Below are 23,278 nucleotides of genomic sequence, written 5' to 3' on the forward strand. Positions count from 1 at the left end.
TATTATTTCATTCCTCTCAAGTTTCGAAAAGTTTGCACTCCACCTTTCCCAATGCTTTTTTCAGCAAACACTTCTCCCCTCCCACACCTTCAAAATTGAACCACTTTGTGCGTGGATTGCCAATAAAGCCAGGCGGCACGGCACCCCCTTGGCAAAATTTCACCCAGGGAAAACAATAAAAAAATATTTCCATCATAATTTCATTCAAACACTTTTTATTATCCTTCCTAAGTGAGTCTATTATGGGTTGTTCGTTTGGCCGTAGTCTGCCCAAGGGGTCGTCGTGGGGAAGCACACAAACACCACCCACCCGCCCTTTGTAACACCCACCGGAAGTTATCTGTTTTCCGCTTTTCCGGTGGATGATGTGCGTTTCGCTTTTTGTTTAGGCACCTCAAGGGGGAATGAATGGGGTAAAATGAATCTCAAATTATGATGATATTAATTTTGAAAAAATATTAAAACTTATTCATAAAAAGCCTTAATTCTGAATCAAATATTTATTTTACCTCAATTGACCCTCTCAAGAGAAAGTGAAATTTTCTCGATCCTAGAGCGGTGACCAACCAAAGTCCGTCAGGGCGCAGATGTTCGGATGCACTCCTTGTTTTCCGCCAGAATGGCGTGGAAAATTTCCCCTCTGCCTCCTACTCCCGATTTCCCGAGGAGTGTTTATTTTATTCACATTTATTGCATCGCAAGTCCATCGCCCTCTGATCGATGGGGAGTACAAAGGACAAAGGATAAAAGTAGCAATTTTCCAATCGAGGGCTATTGATTACAGTTCGCGCACTCAGCCTGACTCTGGTCACAGCTGAGGAAGCAGAGGTGGGTTAATTCGATTTGGTTGGCTTTATTAGATTGCACAAGTGGGTTCTGATTTGAGTTGGGGTTGCAGTGCAGGTGACTCATGTTATTCTGAACACGATAGAAGTTGTTGAAAAATTTCAAAATTTAATAATTATTCTTAGAAGAACAAAGTAGAACAGTATACAGAAGATTAAAGGCATTTTTGTCAAATTGAGATGAAACGGGACGTCAGCTCTTGGACAGTTCTGTTCAACTTAAATAAATGTCTGAACTTGACAGATTGCTTGCTATCTTTATATCTATCGATTGCAACACACAGAACGACGACAGTTACGGCGTTTTCCTTAAAGGTGCTTCAAAAAACTCGAGTCCTGCTGTAAATATTGGCAATGCTTTCCCGTTTCACCTGAATGCCAATACACTCAACCCCCGGTGGTTGGTGACTTTTTCGTTCGACACTTTTTAGTTTGTACTCCGTTGGTTGGTCAAAGTCAAACTAAAAAGTGACGAACTGTCAATTTTTACACGGCGCTCACGCACACTATCAAAACAAACGTTTGGTAGTGTGTGTGAACTCCGTGTAAAAGAGGTGTCAAACGAAAAAGTGACCCCGTTCGTTTGACAACAGTTGGTGTCAAACCATCGGGGTTTGAGTGTATCGGCTTTATCTTTAAAACTTTATCTTTTGATTGCCATTTTGTCAAACACAAAATTTTGGAAACAGTTCAAAAACAAAACTTTTATTTACCATTTGAGCAGTTCTCAAACCATTCGTAAAAAACAGATTTTATTTATTTTTCTGCATTTGTACACGTTTTCAGTCAAAGAAATATTTGAATAAATTCTATTGTAAATGAACCCATAATTTCCACATGTAATTTTTAATCCCTTATTTAAAAAAAGCCAAATGGCTTCTTGTATTAGAAAATTTATTTTTCTGTGTTCTGCTAAATGAAATTTATAATATTCAGTAAATTGGAACTAATGGAACAGGTAATGGTTGAAAATTGCGCAAAAAATGCGAAAATATGAACTTTAAACTCAAGAAATAAAACAAAACTACTCAAAATTTCTCCAACGCATAAAATTCTGCGTTGAACAAGCGATTGCATCTAGAATTTACCATTTCATTTCGAGACTTTCAATTTCATTTTATAATTATTTGGATGGAACTTTGTGCTGAAAAAAAAACATTTTTAAAAATTTATTTTTTCATACAAGTCTCCATACAAATGGGCCTATATAAATATCCGAAATTCTGTATCTTGAGATGAAATTTTGCGATCGTTTGGATGCCTTCGACAGTTATGATTGGGAGTTTTATGAAGAGGAAAAATTTTTACACAAAAAATTCACGATTTATAATATTACCTTTTTATCAGTAAAAGATGAATTTCCAAAATGCATTTCAGACTCGATTATCCGAAAGTTTCAGAAATATTTCACTTCGGATAATCGAATAAAAAACAACAAATTTCGTTTTCTTATTTTTGATTGTCGAGCTTAAGTATGAGTATGATGGTTTGTAAATGTAAATGTGTTGAGCTTCAGTTGAGGATAGTGCAAACAAGCTATGATTTTTTTTTGAAAAATCACTGTGCACATTGCATTTTAATTTGAAATGGAAATTTGTATGAGAAAATCTACATTACACATTTTAATTTTCAATTTTCATTTTCTTGATTTTTTTAAACTTGCACATAAGCATTGAGAAAATTTTCCAAAAATTGCCTTTGCGTTATTGGCCTTTTTAGGTTAAAAAAACTTAGGTTACACTTTCTATCAAATTAAATTTTCGAAGGTTGGTGTAACTTTATTATGCTACGATCCGATTCAAGCAAAAAAAAAAGTTTCACAAACATTAACGTTCTACGGCGACCGAAACAATCGATTTGGCAAAATTACTTGATTTTACCTAAAGGGTTGAAAAAGTATGTGTCCTCAAAAAATATGTTTTACCATAGTATTCAACTCTAAATTCACAATGTTATTTATTTATTTATTAAATATTAGACAAAGGCAAATTTCCAGTTTTTTCTAACCCTTTTCCACGGTTTCAAAAATCCTTCAAAAAATCTTGCAAAAAATCATTTATTGTTGCATTTTTAATCGAATGGACAGCACTATAGCCATCATTCGGATTATGAATTGTGGGACCACAGATTGGAAATAGATGTAATACTACGGGAAAAATATATTTTCATTTCAACTAATATTTCACAAAACAAATTAATCATCACATGTGTAAAGAATTTTGGCTTACTTTATTTCAAAGAAAACAAAAGCATTAAAAAAGCTACAAACTTAAAAATCGATTTATCAAAGTTTTTTAGGAATGCCTACTTATTGCAAATTTAATTTAATATTTTTTAAGCTAATTTTCAATTATATTTAAGCATCTCTTAAATACTTTTTAAAACCTATTTTTTTTACCAAAAAATGAGATGGTTATGATATATCAACGAATTTTTTTTTAATATTGCAATTTGTTTATTCTCAAAATCACGATTTCGCTCCAACTAGATCACTAAGGGCAATAACACGTTCAAGGCTTGTTAACTTTAAAGTATTTTTTTAACAAAAGGCTGAAAAATATATTTAAAACTATAATTATTTATCTTCAGTGGCTACCACACAAAATAATAAAATAGGAAGAAAAAAAAATGCTATGCTACTCCTCAACATAAATTGTAAACATCTAGAGAACTGCATGAACGATATTTTATGATGAAAATCGAATTCATTTGCATCGATAATTTAACGCGCTACGTTCGTCATAAAAACCAAAATAACAATCATTTCGGTGTGTACCATTCGGTATCGATGCCATAAACTTCCAAAAATACAACCTTTCCTCCCAAACCCAGGTTCTTGTCCCGTGAGAAAAAAAACGCAGTGAAAGTAAATGTAGGTCAACCTCTGCCGAAGCTGACACATCCCTAGAATATTCCCACCGTTTTCCAAAACCCCAAAGCAAAACCCGATCAGATAAGAAATTTCTGCATCCCTCGGCACGACAATTTCGACCCTAATTTTGTTTGCACGCAGTTAATTTACGCGCGTTTATCCCTCCCGAAAAAAAGATCCTCTGCGGTTTCCAAGTGCAGCAGCCTCCAAACTCCAATCAAACAAAAAGGAACCACAAACGGGCGCACTTCTGTTGCTTCCAGGCCCAGTGGGTGAGGGGGTGTCGTAAAAGCAAGCAATTCAAAACAATAACAAACATCTAGCACCTTTCGCAGAAGGAGGTGGGAGGGGGAGTGCGAAAACAAACAAAAGCGACGAACCCCCTTCGAGGAAATTTTGGGAGGTTTTGGTGGAGTAGGGGGGACTGCCAAATAAGCACCACCCTCATCATCCTGTTTTATAGCTACTTTCTTTTGGTGCTTTTTTATATCGGTAGCCAGTTGTTGGCCTCAGATCATTGTTACACTGGTTTGACATTTTTTTATTTTTTTATTTGTTTATTTGTACATTTTTGAACAGAAAATTCTGTCTAGTTTTGTCTAAAATAGTTGATCATAAACAAATTAAAAACTAAATTCAAAATTGAAAAAAATAAATAAAGAAAACTTGCAACCCAGTGTAATCCCCCAACGCGTACTTACCTAAATAAACAGATGACATCTTCTTGGAGACGTTCTCGTCGATGTACGTAACGCCGAGGGTGTACAGCGGGGAGGCACCCGCCCCCAGCAGCAGCTGGGCGGTGAAGAAGAACCACACATTCCAGGAGAGATTTTCCTCCGCGCCAGCATCCGATGGGAGACCATTGTCCAGTGAGCAGCCCTGGATTAGATGGGGAGAGGGATGGTAATAAAAAGAAAGTAAAAGAGACAGTTACAAGGCAAGTTGGAGTTGGAGATATCTGGAAACTTTGGAAAACTAAATTCAATAGATTTGTTGATTTGTTAGTAAAAATAAAAAAAACTAACTTCAATTATTTCATGTTGATTTGATAATCAATGGAAAGTAAACACACTTATTTATTCACTTTAAAGAATTGCTTCTGTTGTAAAATAAGATCCCCTTATTTTCAAAAATTCCTCTTTTAAAACAACATTCTGAAAAAAGGTATCAATTTTCATATGTAACCAATTTTGAACACAGCTTGCTTCAAGAAGGCAGCCCTATCAAATAAATTATGAGCAAAACTTTCCCGATTACGCTCTTTGTTCTACAGGACAAAACATATTGCATTCAATATCATCTGATTAGTATCATCGTACAGTTGTTACTTGTACTGTACATCAAATCAGTTATTCCAATCCATTTGTCGGCACTTAATCATATTAATTAGTGCGTGAAACGCACTCTCATAAATTTGGCACCAGACATGCATCGGCACTAAGCGCTCTTCTTAACGACACTCAGTTTGTTTTAGATGGCATTTTCGTTTAAAGTAGTATTATGCTCGTTACCCGTTGTAATTAACTTGTTTTTATCAAGAATAATGTGTAGAAACATTGGTTAGTTGAAAAAAAAAACGATTTTAGCTATATTTTCATGTGACTGTGCTCATAAGCTCTCTAGAAGAACTTCTTAAAAGTTCTTTGAGTGCACTTAAAGGTTCGTACCCTATTAATCCCTCTATTTTCAATATTATCTCTCCGGGTCTTCGGAAGCTTCAAAAATTAGCGTACTCTAATCACTGGCACAACATGATGGGTGGTTCCCCCGCGAAATGCCAAAAAAAGTTCTTGTAAAAGAGCAGTTAGAGCGGATGCATGTCTGTTGGCATCCTATCAACCAACGAAAAACTTACCTCCCCTCTAGCCATTTGCGCGGCAACAGCAGAACCCAGCCCCGCCATCGTCGTCGTCCCGTTCGGGATCATCCCGGACGAGGTCGTGGCGGCCACGGCCACTGCCACCACGTCCTTTAGCGGGCACACGTTATGGTCCGAGTTGGTCGCCCGGTATTGACCCACCAAAAAGTGTGGCAGCGCAAAGACGAACGCCCCCAGTCCCATCACGGCCACTCCCCAGCCAATCCAGCGCGGTTTGGACGCTCCGAGGCGACCCCCAAAGTAGGACACCGGCACCAGACAGAGAAAGGAGGCGATGTCGTACCCGCTGGCCACCAGTCCCGTCTGCGTTGATCTCAGCCCGAACCGTCGCTCGATCGTCGTGATGACAACGTTGATGAAACCATTGACGACCAGGCCTGGAAGAAGGAGAGAGAGGGGAGATGGGGGAAGTTGTTAGAACAAGGTTGTGAACTCCGTCATGTAGATGCATTTGAAATTAGTTTAAAACAAGCTCAAAACTCCCTAAATTTGCAATGTTTAAAAAATGCCACTCAAAATTGTAATTCCATGTGCTACCCCAACAAACAACCATCATAAACAAGCAATTCCATATCCATTTCCAGTCAACCGTCCCTGGGCTTATTACGGGTGAGCAAATACCAGAAAAATCCCCCGAAGTCAATCCTGGATCCATTCGTTGACACCCGCCCACCCCGGGAAGATCTTTTTGCTACACGAGACGAATGTTTAAACAGGCCCGGGGCCACTTGGTGGTTTCCTTTGGAAAGAAAGTGGCACAAACTGTTGCGCGTACCCCCCGAAAGTCGTCCTTTTCAGCCTGTCATCGTCCCAGTTTTTTCTTTTATTTCTCTGGTATCAGTTTGAATGCTGAGGAGGCCATCGACGTTTTGAGTTTTCCAACGACGACACACAAATGTCTGAACGGGATCAACGGCATTTCCCGGTGGCAGAAGCAGCTGCCAAGGTTAACCCTCAACTGTCTGATTTTAAATATATTTTTCTGTGTTTGTCTTATCTTGCTGTTGAAACATTTATATCAACTTAGGACTTCTTTTTAGAGGTGTGCAAAAAAAAAGAGCGAGTCGCTCAAAGAGCTGGTTAATTGAAATGAGCGAACGATCCATAGCTCACAAAACAAGAGCCGTGGTTCTTTTTGAAACTCCGGTAATTTAAAATAACAGTTCCAAGATAGAATGATTTTTAAACTTGTGTCTTTCTTTAGGTGAATGTCCAACAAATTGCTGTATTTAATATTTTTTGGGGATTGAATTTAAATTTTCAAATATTTTAATGCCTATAAATTAACCCTCTACTGCCCAAATTTTTTTTTCGAATATATTTATTTTTCCCGTGTTCAGGAGGTCATTTTGAGCAACTTTTTTTCTACGAAAAACTTTACTTCTTTTGTTTTATGTTTTTCTTGTTTTATTTTTAGTATTTTAATTTGCATTTATCTTGTTCAGTTTATGTTTGTTTTTGGTAGTATTTGGCCTATTCTACCACCTAATATAATTACATTTTGCCTATCTAATTTTTTCACGTTTTTACAGTTACTTTTTCAATTTTTTGCATGTTTTTCACATTTTCTCCTATAGAATGGCACCATCATCATTTAAATTGCAAAAAAATGCGTAGAGGCATAGTCTGGGACACTACAAAAATTACTGCATACTTCTTTTTACTGAAAATATAGGAAATGTTAGTAAAAAACACAGCCAAAGTTGACCCCTAAAAAAATGACATTTTTAAAAACATTGGCAAAGTCACATAAAACAAGTTAAACTTCCAACCCGGAAATTTTCTAAAATCTTAAGAGTTCTTCTTACCAATGCTTTTTAAAGATCAAAAATCGGTTGGAAAATGGATTTTTGGCGATTTTTTAGATCGAAGCCCGTCTAAAGGCAGGGTTCAAGAACTTCAAGAAAATAACAGCAATTTAAAAAGGGGCTTTTTCCCGAATTTTTGAGAGCTGAATCGACATATTTCGTTGGGGGTCTATTGGAACTTTGTCATCAATATACATTGGAAGACTCCTAATTGCATTTTTGTCAATACTCGAACACACTTAAAAAATTTCAAAACTATATTTTCAGTTTTCAAGTTTTCTTTGAAAATACTCCTAAAGTAATGCTGAATGGTTTTCTAAACAAAGCAAAAAACATTACATTGCTCAACATTTCGTAAAAATACAATAAAGTATTTCTCGAAAAAAGTGGGCATTTAAAAATGCCTATCTCAAAAATTTCACCAAAAAACTTTGGCATTTTTTATATTTTAAAACATAATGTAGAAAAACATTCGCAAATATTTTCTAAAAATATAACATTAGTATTTGTTTAATTTTAGCAGAGTAAACGCAATTTCCTAAAATTAATAGCAACATTCTCGAAAATTCAAGATTCAAGTTTGGTTGCCCTCCTCATCCACGCATTCGTAGGTTTAGGTTAGAATAGTAATCTTAACATAGAAACCGACAAGATTCATGGTTTGCAAGCAAATGTTTTCTTTTTGCAATCCGATACAAAAAAATTACACCCTGCTTTTAAAAGAGCCTTTCCTATTTTTTTTAAAGCGAAAAAGCCGTTCAAAAGAGCCACTCATTTTAATGAGTGAGCGAAAATGAGCGGCTCCTTAAAAAGAGCGGTTTTGCCCACCTCACTACTTATTTTGAATAAAGTCACCATTAATCTTTATTTTTTGGAGTATTCTCTTTTTATTTACCTCCCCTTCTATTGATGTCTCCTTTCTTCTGATTCATTTCAGAGTTATTTTGTAAAATTTCTCAATTTTGTCGATGTTTTAATTTTATGTTTTTTGATTCGGATAAAAGACGTCAAAAGAAGGTTTTCGTGCAATTTTGCGGGCGGGTCATACATTTTTTTTTTACATTTTTTTTTTTTTCATACAAGATTGGCATTTGAATATTCGAAAATATGTATCATGAGAAAAGATTTATTGATCGATTTGGTGTCTTCGGCGAAATTGTAGGTTATGTTCATTACTTTTTAGAAAAAAATGTAACACGGAATCCGATTATTTTAGACATTTTTTACTTAAAGTTGAATTCTCAAAATACAAATTTTTCAATTATCGAAATTTTCAAAATGTTTCAAAATTGCAATTGAAAAAATAAAATTTGAAGGGACATTTGTCTTTCTGGAAAACTTGAACCTTTGTGAAATTTCTGCTATTTTCTATTAAAATATTTTCAAATTTGAAAATCTATCCTAATGATTGAATATGCAAAAAAAAGTTTTTTAGCCCTTTCAAATTGTTAAGGCCGATGTAAATAATTTTCAAAGTGTTGTCCCTCGGCTCTGGCCAAGGGAGCAAACAAAAAAAATATTAAAACTTTAATAACAAGACAGAATTGCAACATTTTAATGAAAAAAATGCATAAAAATGCGTAATGAAGTAGTACAGTCAGGTTTCAATCATTTGTTTTAAAAAAACTTAATTTTAGCGGTCACTCAACTAAAAATATTATTTTATTAACTTAAACATGTTGCAAATTGCTAAAAACGCGGGGGAATGAATTTTAAATTGTTTTAGGCCCTTGTAAATATTATTTGAAGTTTATGTTCGACTCTGGCCAAAGTCGAGGGGGAGGGGGGCAACAATATAAAAAAGGAAATTACAAACAGTAAACTTTGAAAAAAAAATTTCAACGGCCTTAGATGAAAAATTTCATGGAAATTTTGACGTTTTCATAAACATTCATTGGTCCTGATTTTTAGGGCCATTTTTTAAAAGGCGAGGGGAGATAAAAACTTTGAAAAATATTTGCAACAGCATAATCTTAATTCTAAAATTACGAAAATATTTTTTTGAAGTAAATTCGACTGTAATGAGAAAAAAATAACTTTCATTAAATTGAAGCTATAAGGGGCTCATCTCAGCGACCAGCAGTTTGATCTAGATCAGATCAGAGTTAACATATCTGAGCATTTCGAAAAATAATTTATTGCTTCCTTTCCACCACAAAAACTTTTATAATTCCATTTTTTTTATTTTCGAAAAAAAAACTTTCAGACTATGCTATTTATTTGAAAAAAATGTAAAGTCAAAATGATTTTTGAGATTGTTTGATATTTTTCTAAAATTTTCCAAAAATCATATTTTTACAAAAAAATCATTGATGCCAGATTTTTGAACATTAGCGCAAAAGATGTCATTTTTAGTTTCCTAAAACGTATACATATTTTTGAAAATTAAAAACGATTGCAATTTTAAGTGATAAAAATTCAAATAAAAATAATCAACTCAAACATTTTGAAAATGATTATAAACACAGGAGAATAAATTTTAATAGTTTTCAGATATTCATGTCATTGAAATGTAAACTTTATTTTTATTCCCCTCGTTTTTTTTTGGGTCGATTTTGAAGCTTTGAAAAATATTTGCAAAAGGCTAATCTTAATTATTAAATTACAAAAATATGTTTTTAGAGCTAATTCGATGATTCTGCGATAAACGTAATTTTCACAAAATCGAAGCTATAAGAGGCTTATCTCTGCGACCAGCAGTTTGATCAACAGAGTAAAAAAATGTGAACATTTCGAAAAATATTTTATTGCTGCTTTTTCTTCACAACAAAAAAATTAATACAAAAAGTTTTATATTTTTCGAAAAAAAAACTTCAAAATGACTATACTTGAAACCTGTGCACTTTATTCAAAATACTTTACATTAAAGTCAATTAGACATTTTTTTTAATTCCCGGATCGCCCAGGGTTAATCGGAAAAAAATGTGTCACCTTAAAGGATTTTCCACCCGTGTGCATGTGATTCTAAATCTGTGATCTCAAAGTATGAACAATTTCGCAGCATTCATAATCGCGCTCGTTCAACTCGTTCGTTCGTTAGCCACGGTTTGTTGCGGAATTGTAATCCTTACCTTTGGCTTTTTCCCGTACAGAACACGCGCGGTTCAGCGGGGTGGCATCTGACAGTAAACCCTTTTTAAACACTTCAAATACTTTTCCCACCCCTTCCGGTTGGGATGGCGGTGAAACCGTACATTTCATAACGGAACCCGCTTGCCATACCTATATTTGGAGGACACTGCTCCGGGGAAAATTTGGATGACGGAATTTGAGGTTTTGGGGAGGGGGAGGTGTGGTTGTGTGATTTTACGACAAATCGCTTTATAATATGTTTTTACTCCCGTGGAAAGTCACATTTCAGCTGAACGAGGGTAGGGCAAACAGGTTGAAAATCTTGAGACCGCTATACCGGAAATTGAGGTTTTCCACACGTTATCCGGCGTAGACGAAGGGGAAAGTTGGTGGCTTTTTACTAATGGAGCTTTTGTGGGAATAATTCAGCCATCTATTGGGTTGAGGAATTGAATGAGCCAAGGAGCAGATGGAATCGACAGGTGTCAATGGCTTGAAGCCAATGAATCAGAATTATGATTTTGAATGGTTTTTATCTTTTTATAAAATAAATGTGTGTAATTCTTGAAAACTTAGTGTTTTCATAAACGAGACCCTCTATTATAAGTTCAAAAAAATACAGCAATCTTGAACGTTTCGTCACCTCAAGGTTGCCACTTTTGCTGTACCTTGCTGCAAATTCCATGCATTCAAAAATCTGCAATTAACACATACCTGGGTAAAACCTGTCCCACGTGGCAACCATTCTACCAGGCCGGTAGCAGCACCAATATGAATTAATCAGTGTCATGCGCCACATTGCCAGCAAGAGCAATAATTGTACTATTTAGGAGAGCTACAGTCCGGCTCATTGCCGGACGACAACGACCGTCGACGGTGTCCCCTGACGACACGTGGAATTGCATTATAGGCTCGTACTGAACCAGCAACCAGCTCGTCTCGACTGATGTTTGCTGTTGTTGATGTTGTCCAGATTGGCGCTAAATTAGCACACCAATTTGTGCTGAGCTGCATTCTCCTCCCGAGGGAATCCGGATTATCCGGATACAAATTGTTGCGATTTAGTCTGCGAGCTGTGACTTTCAATTAAACGGGTCCAAACTTGATGCAAGGTTTCCAGGGTTCTTGAGCAGCAGCAAACTAGTCAGAACGTTGCTCTCGTACCAGTTTGTTAAAATATTCAACACGTATATGTAAAGCAGTCTGCCTTCCCGGTGCTGAATGGCACACTAACAGCTTGTTAAAGTTTAATGTCTCCATTTTGGGGTGGTGACGGAGAATCTAATATTTGTCCACAACACCACAAACCAATGCTGGAATGTCACTTTTTATTAGCACTGAAGCACATTGTGAACGGAAGGAAAATCCATTAAGTTTCCCTTTCAGCACGTGAATGAATGGAAGCCTTTGCCGAGATTGAAGGTCTTCAAGGAAAAGGTAACTGGCAGGAGGATGGATAATTGAGCCCATTTTGTCCACTAAATGGATATCAATTGTGATGTTTTATTAGCTTTCACCTTGTTGACCAATTTCCACAGTGTTGAGGGAATTGATGAACGATTTTATATATTTTTCAAACGATTTTATTAAGGCATTTGAAAACAACCATCTTTATTAGAAAACTATAGTTGCAATCACGGGGAAAAAATCAGAACTTTCATTTATTAAAGAAACAAAAAACTAATGATAATGAATGTTAACCCAGCTACACAAAATTCAGGAGGTCTTTTGAGAAACTTTTGTTGCACGAAAAACTTTTCTTATCTTGCTAACTTCTTATCTTGCGTTATTCTTTATTTCATTTCAAATATTCTTAACGGATTTATCTTGTTAATTTTTATTTTTATTAGTATATTCTGATAGCTTATACAACCTATTATACCTTTTGCATGTTATGTGTTTTACATATTTTCCAAGTCAGTATAGTTTTCAAAATAAAACAAAAAAGTTTTTTTTTTCAAAAAACCTATTTTTCAGATATCCAATCAATACCTGTAACTTTGTCGAAAACACTCAATCGATCAGAAAATCTATTCCCAAGTTTTTTTTTTATATTTTCCTACCTATCATGTATGGACAGTAGAAGGTGCCCAGAAAAAATGACTGAAGTCGGTGTAAAAAATATTTTCATACAAAAATAACTTAATTATTTCGCTATAACTTTTATCTAATCTAATCTAATCAGACCCTAGCGCAGCCAATCTTTCGAAGGGATCCTGGAGAGTGCCTTAGGTTAGATGACGCCTAGCACTCTTCTTGTCATTTATTAACATTTGTAGTGCGCCATTGCATCGAAATGCATTGAAACATCACAAGCGTTAAAGCGGCCAGGCCTACTGCGTAAAGCCGTATCGCAGAGATGACTCGTAATTGGGTTGAGTTTGAGCACTGAGTGTTCGAACAACAACACAATTCTGAATCGACAGGGGAGGAAGAAGCGTGGGGACACACCACCATACGCTCCGAGATTTTTGGTTGTATTCGTTGGGAGCACCATGCTAAGAAGGTTTGGTACTCCGGGACCCTCTGGGATGGGACATTGTATTTCCACGAATGCCCTGGACTCTATTTGCCGTGGTTATAGCGCCACAACTCGCTCTCTGTAACAGTATTCCTAATTCCAGTACACGCTCACCAAGTCGTCATGGCTTAGTGGTTAGCATTTTTGCTTACCAACCCAAAGGACGGAGGATCGAACCCCGCCTCGAGCGACTTTGATTTTTCGTTCATATCCATCATTTCAAATTCATGTGTTCTTAACTTTCTCGTTGGGAGCAGATGGGAATCGAACCCAGAACCATTCGCTTACAAAGCGAACACCGTAACCAGTCAGCCGCGGCCGCTCCCTAATTATTTCGCTATAACTTTTAAGGATAAAATTGTACAGCTTTGTTCTGTTAGACAGTTATAGAGCATTAAATTCTGTATAAGAAACTCACTTCTGTGAATATTTGAGTGAAATCAGCGTCACTCACAGAAAAATTGTTTTTTTTTCATACAATTTTAACCCTTGAGTAACAATGGGTAAATATTGACCAATTATATCTTTATTATGGGTCTCGTGGCGCAGGGGTAGCGGCTTCGGCTGCCGATCCCGATGATGCTATGAGACGCGGGTTCGATTCCCGCCTTATCCACTGAGCTTCTATCGGATGGTGAAGTAAAACGTCGGTCCCGGTTTCTCCTGTCTCGTCAGAGGCGCTGGAGCAGAAATCCCACGTTAGAGGAAGGCCATGCCCCGGGGGGCGTAGTGCCAATAGTTTCATCTTTATTATTATTATTATTATTATATCTGGCTCAGAGCCTTAAAAAAGCCAAGATAACAAAATAGGTTTTGAAGTTCCAAATTCTAGACACTCTAATGGACCTGCTTTTCCCCGAAATGAGCTTGTTCCTTGTTTCTTGTTCCTTTTTTTAACATTCCAACGCCAAAGGCTCCAAAAAAGTTGGAACGGTAACTTCAACTCAGTGGTTCTCGGGCATAACTCAACCAATCAAGATTATTCTTCTTTCCAGTGATTTGTTAGGATGTCTGGATGATTCTAGAATTTTGCAGAACTTAATTTGATCAAATCTGTTATTTTTGCGATCAAAAACATCGTTCCAACTTTTTTTTTCGCGTGTAAAAAAAAATTCGCCAGAAATTCCGCGGAGGCAGTTGTTTTAAAAAAGGTGGAACGATGTTTTCGGTAGCAGAAATTACAGATTTGATCAAATCAAGTTCTGCAAAATTTTAGGATCATCTAGACATTCTTACAAATCACTGGAAACAAGAATCGTCCCGATTGGTTGAGTAATGCCCGAGAACCAGCGAGTTAAAGTTACCGTTCCACCTTTTTTGGGAGGCTTGGGCGTCCGTGTAAGTTGGACATGCGTTGGGCGTTCCAGTGTTAATCTGGTTGAAGCCTTTTTAGTGCCTTCACAGAAAAAAAAATGTTACATATAAAAAAGTCATACTGATTTTAAAAATCCCTTTCATTCAAAGAAAATTGATTTCCATTCAAAACATTTTCAATTGTATTTATTTTATTTTTTTACATATTTTAGGGAACACAAATGCCACCTGTCCAGAAAATTACAGAGTGGGCAGAAAACGTTTGCCCTTGTTACAATGTTATGAAAATTAGTGATTTCTAAAAGAAAAACATAAAACATAATGTAAAAACTATCTTTTGACATAATTTTTTAAGTAAAATATAATGTGTAATTTTATTGATATACTTTTTTTCTCAAAATATTATTTTAGACTAAAAACTAATGTCAAAAAAAATCAACCATTTAAATTTCACTTTTGTCCACTGTAGAATCTTATGAAAAACAGTTATTTTTATCAAATTTAAGTGACAAATAAAAAAATATGCATTTTTTTTAGTTTATATTTTTTCCAGTGTAGTTCTCATCCACACTTACAACTTTTTTGAAGACAATTCCTTCAAATTCAATTAAAATTCCTTCAAAAGGTTTTTGTTTAAATTTTTGCATACCGTAAAACGGGGTGACTTTGATAGGTTTGAGATTTTTTCGCAAAAGGAAGAGTCCAAATAAAATACGTACGGAATTGCATGAAATCATACTGACCGGAGTAGAAAAAGGTTCAAGGTACTTCTAGAATAAGTTTTCATTAAATTTTGAAAAGTTTCAAAAGTTAGTTAACTATAGTTAAGAAAACGTTGATGAAGAGCATTATTTCCATATTCTCAAAGTGTCATGATCTTTTCAAGGAACATGATTTTAAATCAGAAAACGGAATGCATTTTCGGATTCTTCGGACAATTTTCCACTAGGAGAAGGTAAACGAGGTTAGTAAATAATAAAAAATGTGTGTTTCAGAACAACAGTTGAACAAAATTTTCAAATTTGAAGGCATTTTCAGTAGAACAAATTTAATACAAATTGTGAAAATTTTTGATTCGTGCTTCGAATTCAGTTTAAAATGCAATATGAATCGATAATTTTACAAACAAAACTATTTTTAACAAATTTCAGGCAAAATTCTGACTTTTTAACAATTTTACCTAAAATTTATATGTATTTTGTTGAAAAGCTTATAAACTTAGTTAACTAAATATAAACATTGATTTTTTTTGTTAAAAACTATATCAGCAACCTTAACAATGGTACATTCGACGCAAAAATAAAATTTGAACACCTTTTACCTGTTTTTAACAACCCCGGTATTCAAAATAAGAATTTTCAACGCAACTATTTTTTAAAACACTAATGAAAAAACTTTTTTTCAAAAATAGTGCATGGACCTTGTGTGGCCTACCCTAGTACATGTTTTAAAAATAATAGTCTTGAGAAAACCCTTACCAGTTGGAAAATATTCCAAAAATAAATTAAAATCCTATCAATGTCACCCCGGTTTACGGTACCATTTTTGTAAAGACAGCTGTCGAAAAATAATGATATGGACAAACTGCTGATTCAAAATCTTCCTTTGGGCATACGGAAGGCACCCCAAAATTTCAGCCAAAATAAAAAATACAAAAAAACGGATTGCCGAAATCTCAGACAATTGCTCTAATGTTAACATGTATGCTGTAAATCGATGCCCCTGTTCTCTCTTGTACTAAGCTTGCTAGGATTCCTGTCTAGTTAACATAAGAGAACACAGAGGCATCGTCACATTAACATTCCATAGGTCGTCTTCAAAAGGGAGCGTTCTTTCTTTACGTAACGCAGTTGGAGGGAGGGGGCCATCGACCCGTGTTACGATCCATACAAAAAATTTAAAATTTGTATAGAAATTTTGTTACGAGGCAGATCAAAAAAACCAATTTTTTGCGTTACGTAATAAAAGAACGCTCCCTAAGGTGTCTATATTAGAACCGTATTGTTAAACTGATTTTGGTAGATCCGTAGCAGATTTTCTTGAAATAATTCGTTAACATCAAACTGTCAAAATTCTACCATATTGATGACACAAAAAAATGCGGTAGAACAGTATTTTACGAGAATTTTTTTTGACATTTCGAAGCCAATTAAATATTTCAAGAAAATCTACCGCGGTTGATCATAATCAATTTAACAATACGGCTAAAAAAAAGATACGGCCAAAAAAAGATTAAGCTTCAAGATAAAAAAAAAAGTTGAAAATTGTTTTGACGATTTTTTTGTGGTTTCAAATACATTTTTAATCATATTTCAACAATTCTTGCAAAACCTCTCCTCAAAACATCTCAAACCACAAGCCGTCACCTCAAGAACTTCCCCATCCAGTTCACCCAACCCGACAATGTCAACCCACTTTCCGATTGTCCGGGAATATTTTTCGATTATCGCCTGCCACGTGTCGTCCCGAGAAGATGGATGTGGCGTGCGGTGTTTGTTTGTTTTGCCATCGTCAACCGTTAGAGAGCAGTATACTATAGAAGCGTTCATTACACCTTCTTCCAGGCAAACTTGGCAGTTGAGAGTGAAAATATGCTTATTTTCGGCAGTCCTTGGCGACCGACGACAGAAAAAAAAAGATTCCCTACTTGAGAAGATGAGTTTTCGGTATTGCTAGGATATTCCGCAGCAAGAGAGATTGCAGTTCTCGAGGAAATCGAAAGGAAAATTTTCTTTCACTTTTAAATATTTGTAAATTTTATTATATGGTTTATATGGCCAAACAAGAAGTACTAAATAACACGCATAACTTAACATTTAAGATGGTCTAAAATCCACTTACAAATAAAACTACGTCATATTTTCTTTCTTATCTAAACTAATCTAACACAAACCCATCCAGTCCGATGAAAGCATGCTGGAAAGTCTTGTGATTAGATTGGACGCCCAACTTTTCTTGACATTATGAATAATTACAGTAAATCCGAGAACACCCGAAAATGTATAACATAAATTAAAGCGGCCAGCCCTACAGCGTTGTGTTTACCGCAAAGAGGATTCTGAGAACGGATCACATTTCACAGGGGAGGAAGGATGCGTGGACATACCGTACCGAACGCTCCGGTAAAAACTACGTCAAATTTTCTTTCGGAGCTTAAGTCATTCCTATTTTTAAAATTTTCAATTTTTTGTGTTAAGACTTCGATTTGCATCTTCCAGAGATTTTATTAGAAAAAGTAAGTAGCTCTCCAGTTAAGAACGTGGCGGGTAGGGGTGAACCGGCAATTACGCTCTTAGTGGTATTGAAAGCATGAAATTATGGCAATATAATGGGAGTAATGTGCGTTGTTTACATTTTCCTTGCAGGCAATTGCGAGGGGGTGGTGTGCGATTTTCCGGGAAGAGGGTGTGCAGTGTTTTGATAAGATTCCATATGCTTTCGCCTGGCAATGTAATATAATCTTTGATTACCAACGCGTTTATCCTTAGGAAAACATGAGAACATATTTTTTGCCCGGTTCGACAAGCAATGAATGTGTGGAACTGATGGCAATCAAATATCCAATTTTGCTGTTAGTTTCGCCCATTCATGTCGGTTTTAAGGGAAAACCGCAATCACGACCGAATGTTGCTGAATGAATGCATCATAAATGGGGTTCGCTGTATGAAAAAAGGGCCGTACGAATGAGAAGCAAAAATTAGAAAGAGTTTCCCGGAGTTTATAGCTATGTGACCTGTCACTTCAAGATGCGATTCAACAGATTGTGGAAAGTAGGACACAGACTCCCAAAACTCAATGACCTGTTTTGCGCCCTGATATAAATTTGTCAAGTGTGTTTCTTTTTTTGGTATAGAAAGTTTGTCCCTCACACAGATTTAGTCCACTATTGTAAAACAATACGACCCCCATCCCCCTTACGTGCTCGTAAAGCATCATCCCGAGCCGGGATAACAAAGTTTAGTCCCGGCTATGAATCATCCAGAACAAAATGCCCCGCTTGTGCTCGGGCACGACACACAGGACTTCGAGTCTCGAAAGATTTAGTTCAAGCGATAGCCGAAGAGGTTCTGCTGGTCCGGAGTTGGTGCTGTCATAAAAATGAGGTGAAACCAATTGGAAAGTTGGAGAGCCCCTCTATCGGATAGCAGCTTCGCAACTTCGACTGGGGGATCCCAAATGTATTTGAGAAAAGCTTGTTTTGTTTTATCGTTTGAAGCAGTTTTTTGCCAACAAAGGTTTATACTTCACTTGTTTTGAAGACTTGACGCAAAAAAGCACCACTTAACAATATTTTAACAAAAAAGTGCGATGCAAGCTAAACGTGAATCTCGAATTACGCACTTAGTACTAATTTCCATATAGATTAGCTCGTCGGCATCATCAACGGAGCAAAGGAAGTGACGATATCAGCTCCACGTGAATCAACCGAGCAATCTACAGTGCATGTTTAACTAATCCAGCGGTGAACTTGGGTGGAATTTAATTCAGTTTAGACACGTTGCAGCTAGAGCAAGCATTCAATTGGAATAACATTAAGGTGTGATGTGAAAGAATGTTTTGTTCGCTCAATTAGTGTTAATCGAAGCAGAGATTTGTAAATTAATCGATGAAACACAGTGAACCTTTTTATTTTTTTTAAATAACATCATATTTCTGTAGATTTTGGATTTTTATTTATTTTTAAGGCAATCATGGTTTTAAAATGGTTTATTTCATTTTTTATGGAAATCAAGTTAAATAATAAACATCAACAAAAAACAACTTATTTTTGGAAAAAAATCCAAAAATTCCAAAAGTTTAAGTATCAATATTTTTTAGAAATTTTCAATTAACACCTGTACAACTTCACATTTAGTCAACATTTAGTCAAACTGAGTCATTTTTTACATTTTCAGATGATTTAATTGAAACCATTGATTAAAAAAACAGCAAAACCTTATCGTGAAAAATCCATATTTTAACGATGAATTTTGCCAGAGTATAACTTTCAGTGTTGCAAATGAGTGATAGAAAAGCTATCAATCAATATCTCTGCACCAAAAACATCCGAGAGTACAGCAACCATCACTATAGCTTGTGAGATCTCTTCTTGTGTCCCGTGATTCGAAGCGATGACATTCTCTCTCTATCACTCCTTCCCTTTTCCTCGACTATGCGCTCTCACCGCTCTCAATCTCTCCGAAAACTGCAATGAAATAACGCGAAATGGCGATTAGGAGCCGACCACGCATAACGTCCCGTTAAACTGCGTTTGCGAAATTGGTTTCGTGGAGGCTTTTGTGGTTAAACGCTGTTGTGGTAGGATGATCGTGGAAGCGGGAATGAGAGAGAAAAGGAAAATGTCAATCGCGAGAGGTGTAACAAGAAAACGTGTTCGGCTATGTTCGGTGCTGAGAGTTTCAATTAGGAGATCGTGGAGAGTTTCAATTAGGATGATCGTGGAAGCGGGAATGAGAGAGAAAAGGAAAATGTCAATCGCGAGTGGGTAAACACGAAAACGTGTTCGGCTATGTTCGGTGCTGAGAGTTTCAATTAGGAGAGAAGAGCAGTTGTATTTGAGGCATGAATATTCAGGCGGGATAATTTTAGTTGCTGAGAGCTGGGTGCTGAAAAGACAGAATGCGTAACGTAATTTTCGAAAGCTCCCCACTGCTCCTCACTAATACAACAACACTACAGCTGTAAACATAAACAAAGTAGGAGGCTATGTTCAAGCTCAAGCGTGACATATTTTTTGCTGCTGAAGTGAATTGTTTTGAAACATTTTGGATCTGTTGATGTTGATGTTTTCGATGAAAAATTAAGTGCATCCCACTTTTTTCTTCGTATACTAAACGCTGGGCGGCCAAAAGAGGCCTATTTTTGTTTTCCACGTGATGAAAAATTGTGTCAAAAGTGGGTGGAATTTCATGAATCAGAAGAGCAACTGAATGGAAGTTCCGAGATTATGTATCTTTGATGTGCAGTGATAAAATCGGAGTAAGATTATCCAATATTATTTGGCAGGTACCATTCATAGTTATTGATAATTCGTCGCTAACATTTCAAAAACGTCATAAACATAGGTTTTGCGTGAGACATAACGATTTTGAAATGTTAGCAACGAATCAATCTCAATTTCAACCCTCTTCTTAAGATGTTAAGACTTCGAAAACCTTAATAGCTCGACGCCATCGACTTTTTTTATTCCTGACAAAATAAATTATAGATCGATCACAATACTTGCCACTTCTTGGTATTATTTTGCGAACAGTAAATTGGTTCCGCTTTGACAGTTCTAAATTGAGGCCGCTTTGCGGACAACTATTCTGGTGGTGTTGGTGTGCTAGCTGTGGTGGTAGCTGTTTGACATGTGGCGTCGCGGTGTTCATCAAACATTCATAGCATGCTTAGGAAAATTTGATGCTTTTCTGGGGAAAACCGTCGGTTCCGAAAACCCCGGATGTATTGCCGTTGAGCTCGATGGGGGTTGACCGAATCGACCTGGTCTCTTTGGGAAAGTTGTTCTCCACACGTTTCCGCTCATTGCCTGCCATCTTAGAAGTTTCTACATGTTTTCCCAAGGAAGGTAGGAGCGAATGAACGAAAATTCAAAATTTCCCATAGTAAATCCCATGTAAACTTGAACTCGCTTGAGACAAGCCAGTTTTCAACCAAATGAGCTGAAATTTGGTATGAGAGTCCCTATGGGTATGCCCTATAAGAGGAACCACACCAGAACTTGATCTGAGAACTTTTCAAAATCCGTACCCACCCTAGTACCCATGCAAGTGTGGTCTTCTGGAGTTGAGTTTTTTTCTTTCGTAGGAGAAAAAACCATTCAACGAAAATCAATGATGAGGAGTTTTATCCTTGGCTGAACTCGATCATCACCCATATGGGACTTGTACCGAGAATTGTTGGTTCCTGCTTTTTGGTGCAAAGTCACGTTTGTGCCATTTGTAACTCCCAGTCTTTACAGTGGAGAAGTCGATGAAGGGGTTGTGGAATTTCTATTCGATAAAAAATATCATGTGGAACATTAAAAACACGTTTTTACTTTTCATCAACAAGATCAGAAAATTTAAAAAAATAAGTAGTACTGCAGTCCATTCAAAGTTATGAGAAATAATTTAATTCATTAATTAATAATTTCTATTCGAAAAATTATGATTATGAGCACTCGGTCGGCAGAGCTTTTTTGATTTTTTCTTTACTACAAATACTCTCAAAAAAATAAAAAAAATAAAAAAGTTTTAGCAGTAATTTTTTTTTAAATATACATCACACCTAACATAGTTTAAATCGGAACTTATTAAATCAGTATTTTATGTATAATCTACCTCTGTGATTTTTTTAATAAAAATTTGAAATATTAGTAAATTTTCAGGAATTTGTTGTGATTCACCTATGAAAAAATCATCTAAGATTACATCCCACTCAGAGTAACAATTCCATCGGACTGCGTTATCAGCTTTCAGTTAAAATAAATCATCCATTCATAAATCATACATTGTTTAACATTCAAGCACCTCTCTATCACTAAATCACAGCTAATCACACCATCCACTCTGAAATCACATCGAATAATCTTCATCAACGCGAACGCAAAACCGTCCGTGACACGTCGCGGCAGCCAGCAGCAGCATCCCTTGTTGTGACACCCATCCGTCATCGTGTCGCGTGATAAGTGCTATCAATCTGGCTGATGCTCAATCTGTCTCGTCGCTGTCGGCCATCAGAAGCATAAACAATCGCTGAAGTTCATCGCAAGTGGCAGCAGCAGTTCGCATCTATTAAGGGGGCGGCGCACATCATTAGTTATGATTTTGACGAGTTCATTAAATTTGTCAACTTTAAATCGTATTGACCGGCGACCGCGTCGGAGTGGGAGACAGAGACGGAAGATGGTGACACTTGAACTCAATAAACGGTTTTAGGTGAGGGTACTTTAAGCTGGTAATGGTTCTTTGAAAATAAATAAATTGTTCGCTCTACAGCATTGCCTTGGCATTCTCGATTGCGAGATTCCTACTCGAAACTAGGTGTTCGAAGGCTTGATTGTTGAGGCAATTGCAAACCTCTTTTACAGCATAGCTTCCATCCACCTCGGTATTCAAACTAACGACCTTTGGATTGTGAGTCCAACTGCCTAATAGCGACTCCACCGAGACAGAACCTAGGGAGACGACTCCTACACCTGGATTTAGCTAACGACCTAACCTTTAGGGTAATCCGGGGCCAACATTTACTTCCCGTCCGACGGAAGGCGTGATCAGACAAATCTCGTCTCGAAAAATGCCACCGGGATCTTCTGGGATCGAACCCAGGCCGACTGAGTGGGAGGCAACCACGCTTATCCCTACACCACGAGTCCAGGCCCACGGGTTCTTTGAATTTTGTTTTAAATCGGATCAAAGTGCATTAATCTTTATTTAAAATTAATTAAGAAAAACTGTCCGGTGATGTAGTGGTAAGCGTGGTTGCTTCACACCCCAGTTAGCCTGAATTCGATCCCAGACGGTCTGCCAATTCATTTTTTAGACCAAATTTTGAAATTATTTTTGTTGAAGAGATCAGAAAATTTCACAACACATTTCATTTTTCAACATTAAATTCGAACCAGTTTTCGAGATTTCGTCAGTTGAAAATTACAGGTTAGGCCGTTTTCAAAATTTATGTCGTGTTTGAACCCCTTTGAAAACATTTTAAATTTTCATAAAGTACCAATGTACAGTCCGACAAAAAGTTTTTTTTCTCGCGAAAAACTATTTTTCGTCGATACCTCGATATTTTGAATAATAATGAGTTCGTGTTCCAGGGAACAACTTTGCCGAAGAGTGCGAAAAGATTCGTCGACAATTAAGAATGTTAAAAAAGAAATTATAACACCGCCGCTTAAAACTTCAATTTTTTTCAAGCTCTTTTGGCAGTTTTGTTGAGTTTTTTAGAAAAGATTAAAGTGAAATTTCAAGAAATTGAAAA

At 36.4% G+C, this 23,278-nt stretch overlaps 1 protein-coding gene across 5 annotated transcripts in view; it reads right to left on the reverse strand.

The window, feature by feature from the left end:
• The window catches only part of LOC120416791 (solute carrier organic anion transporter family member 4A1), a 49,863-nt gene that overhangs the window by 11,779 nt on the left and 14,806 nt on the right, over positions 1-23,278 (reverse strand). For 4 of the 5 annotated variants that reach the window (XM_039578659.2, XM_039578660.2, XM_039578661.2 and 1 more), the window contains 2 exons: positions 5,576-5,976; positions 4,419-4,599 (listed from right to left, as the gene is read on the reverse strand). In XM_039578659.2, coding sequence (XP_039434593.1) covers positions 4,419-4,599; positions 5,576-5,976 — 582 coding nt within the window. Of the gene's footprint in view, positions 1-4,418; positions 4,600-5,575; positions 5,977-11,193; positions 11,345-23,278 lie in introns of those variants that run through there. The other variant, XM_039578663.2, reaches the window with a different exon arrangement.

Source organism: Culex pipiens, chromosome 2 (assembly GCF_016801865.2).
Source record: "Culex pipiens pallens isolate TS chromosome 2, TS_CPP_V2, whole genome shotgun sequence".
Taxonomy (NCBI): Eukaryota; Metazoa; Arthropoda; class Insecta; order Diptera; family Culicidae; genus Culex; species Culex pipiens.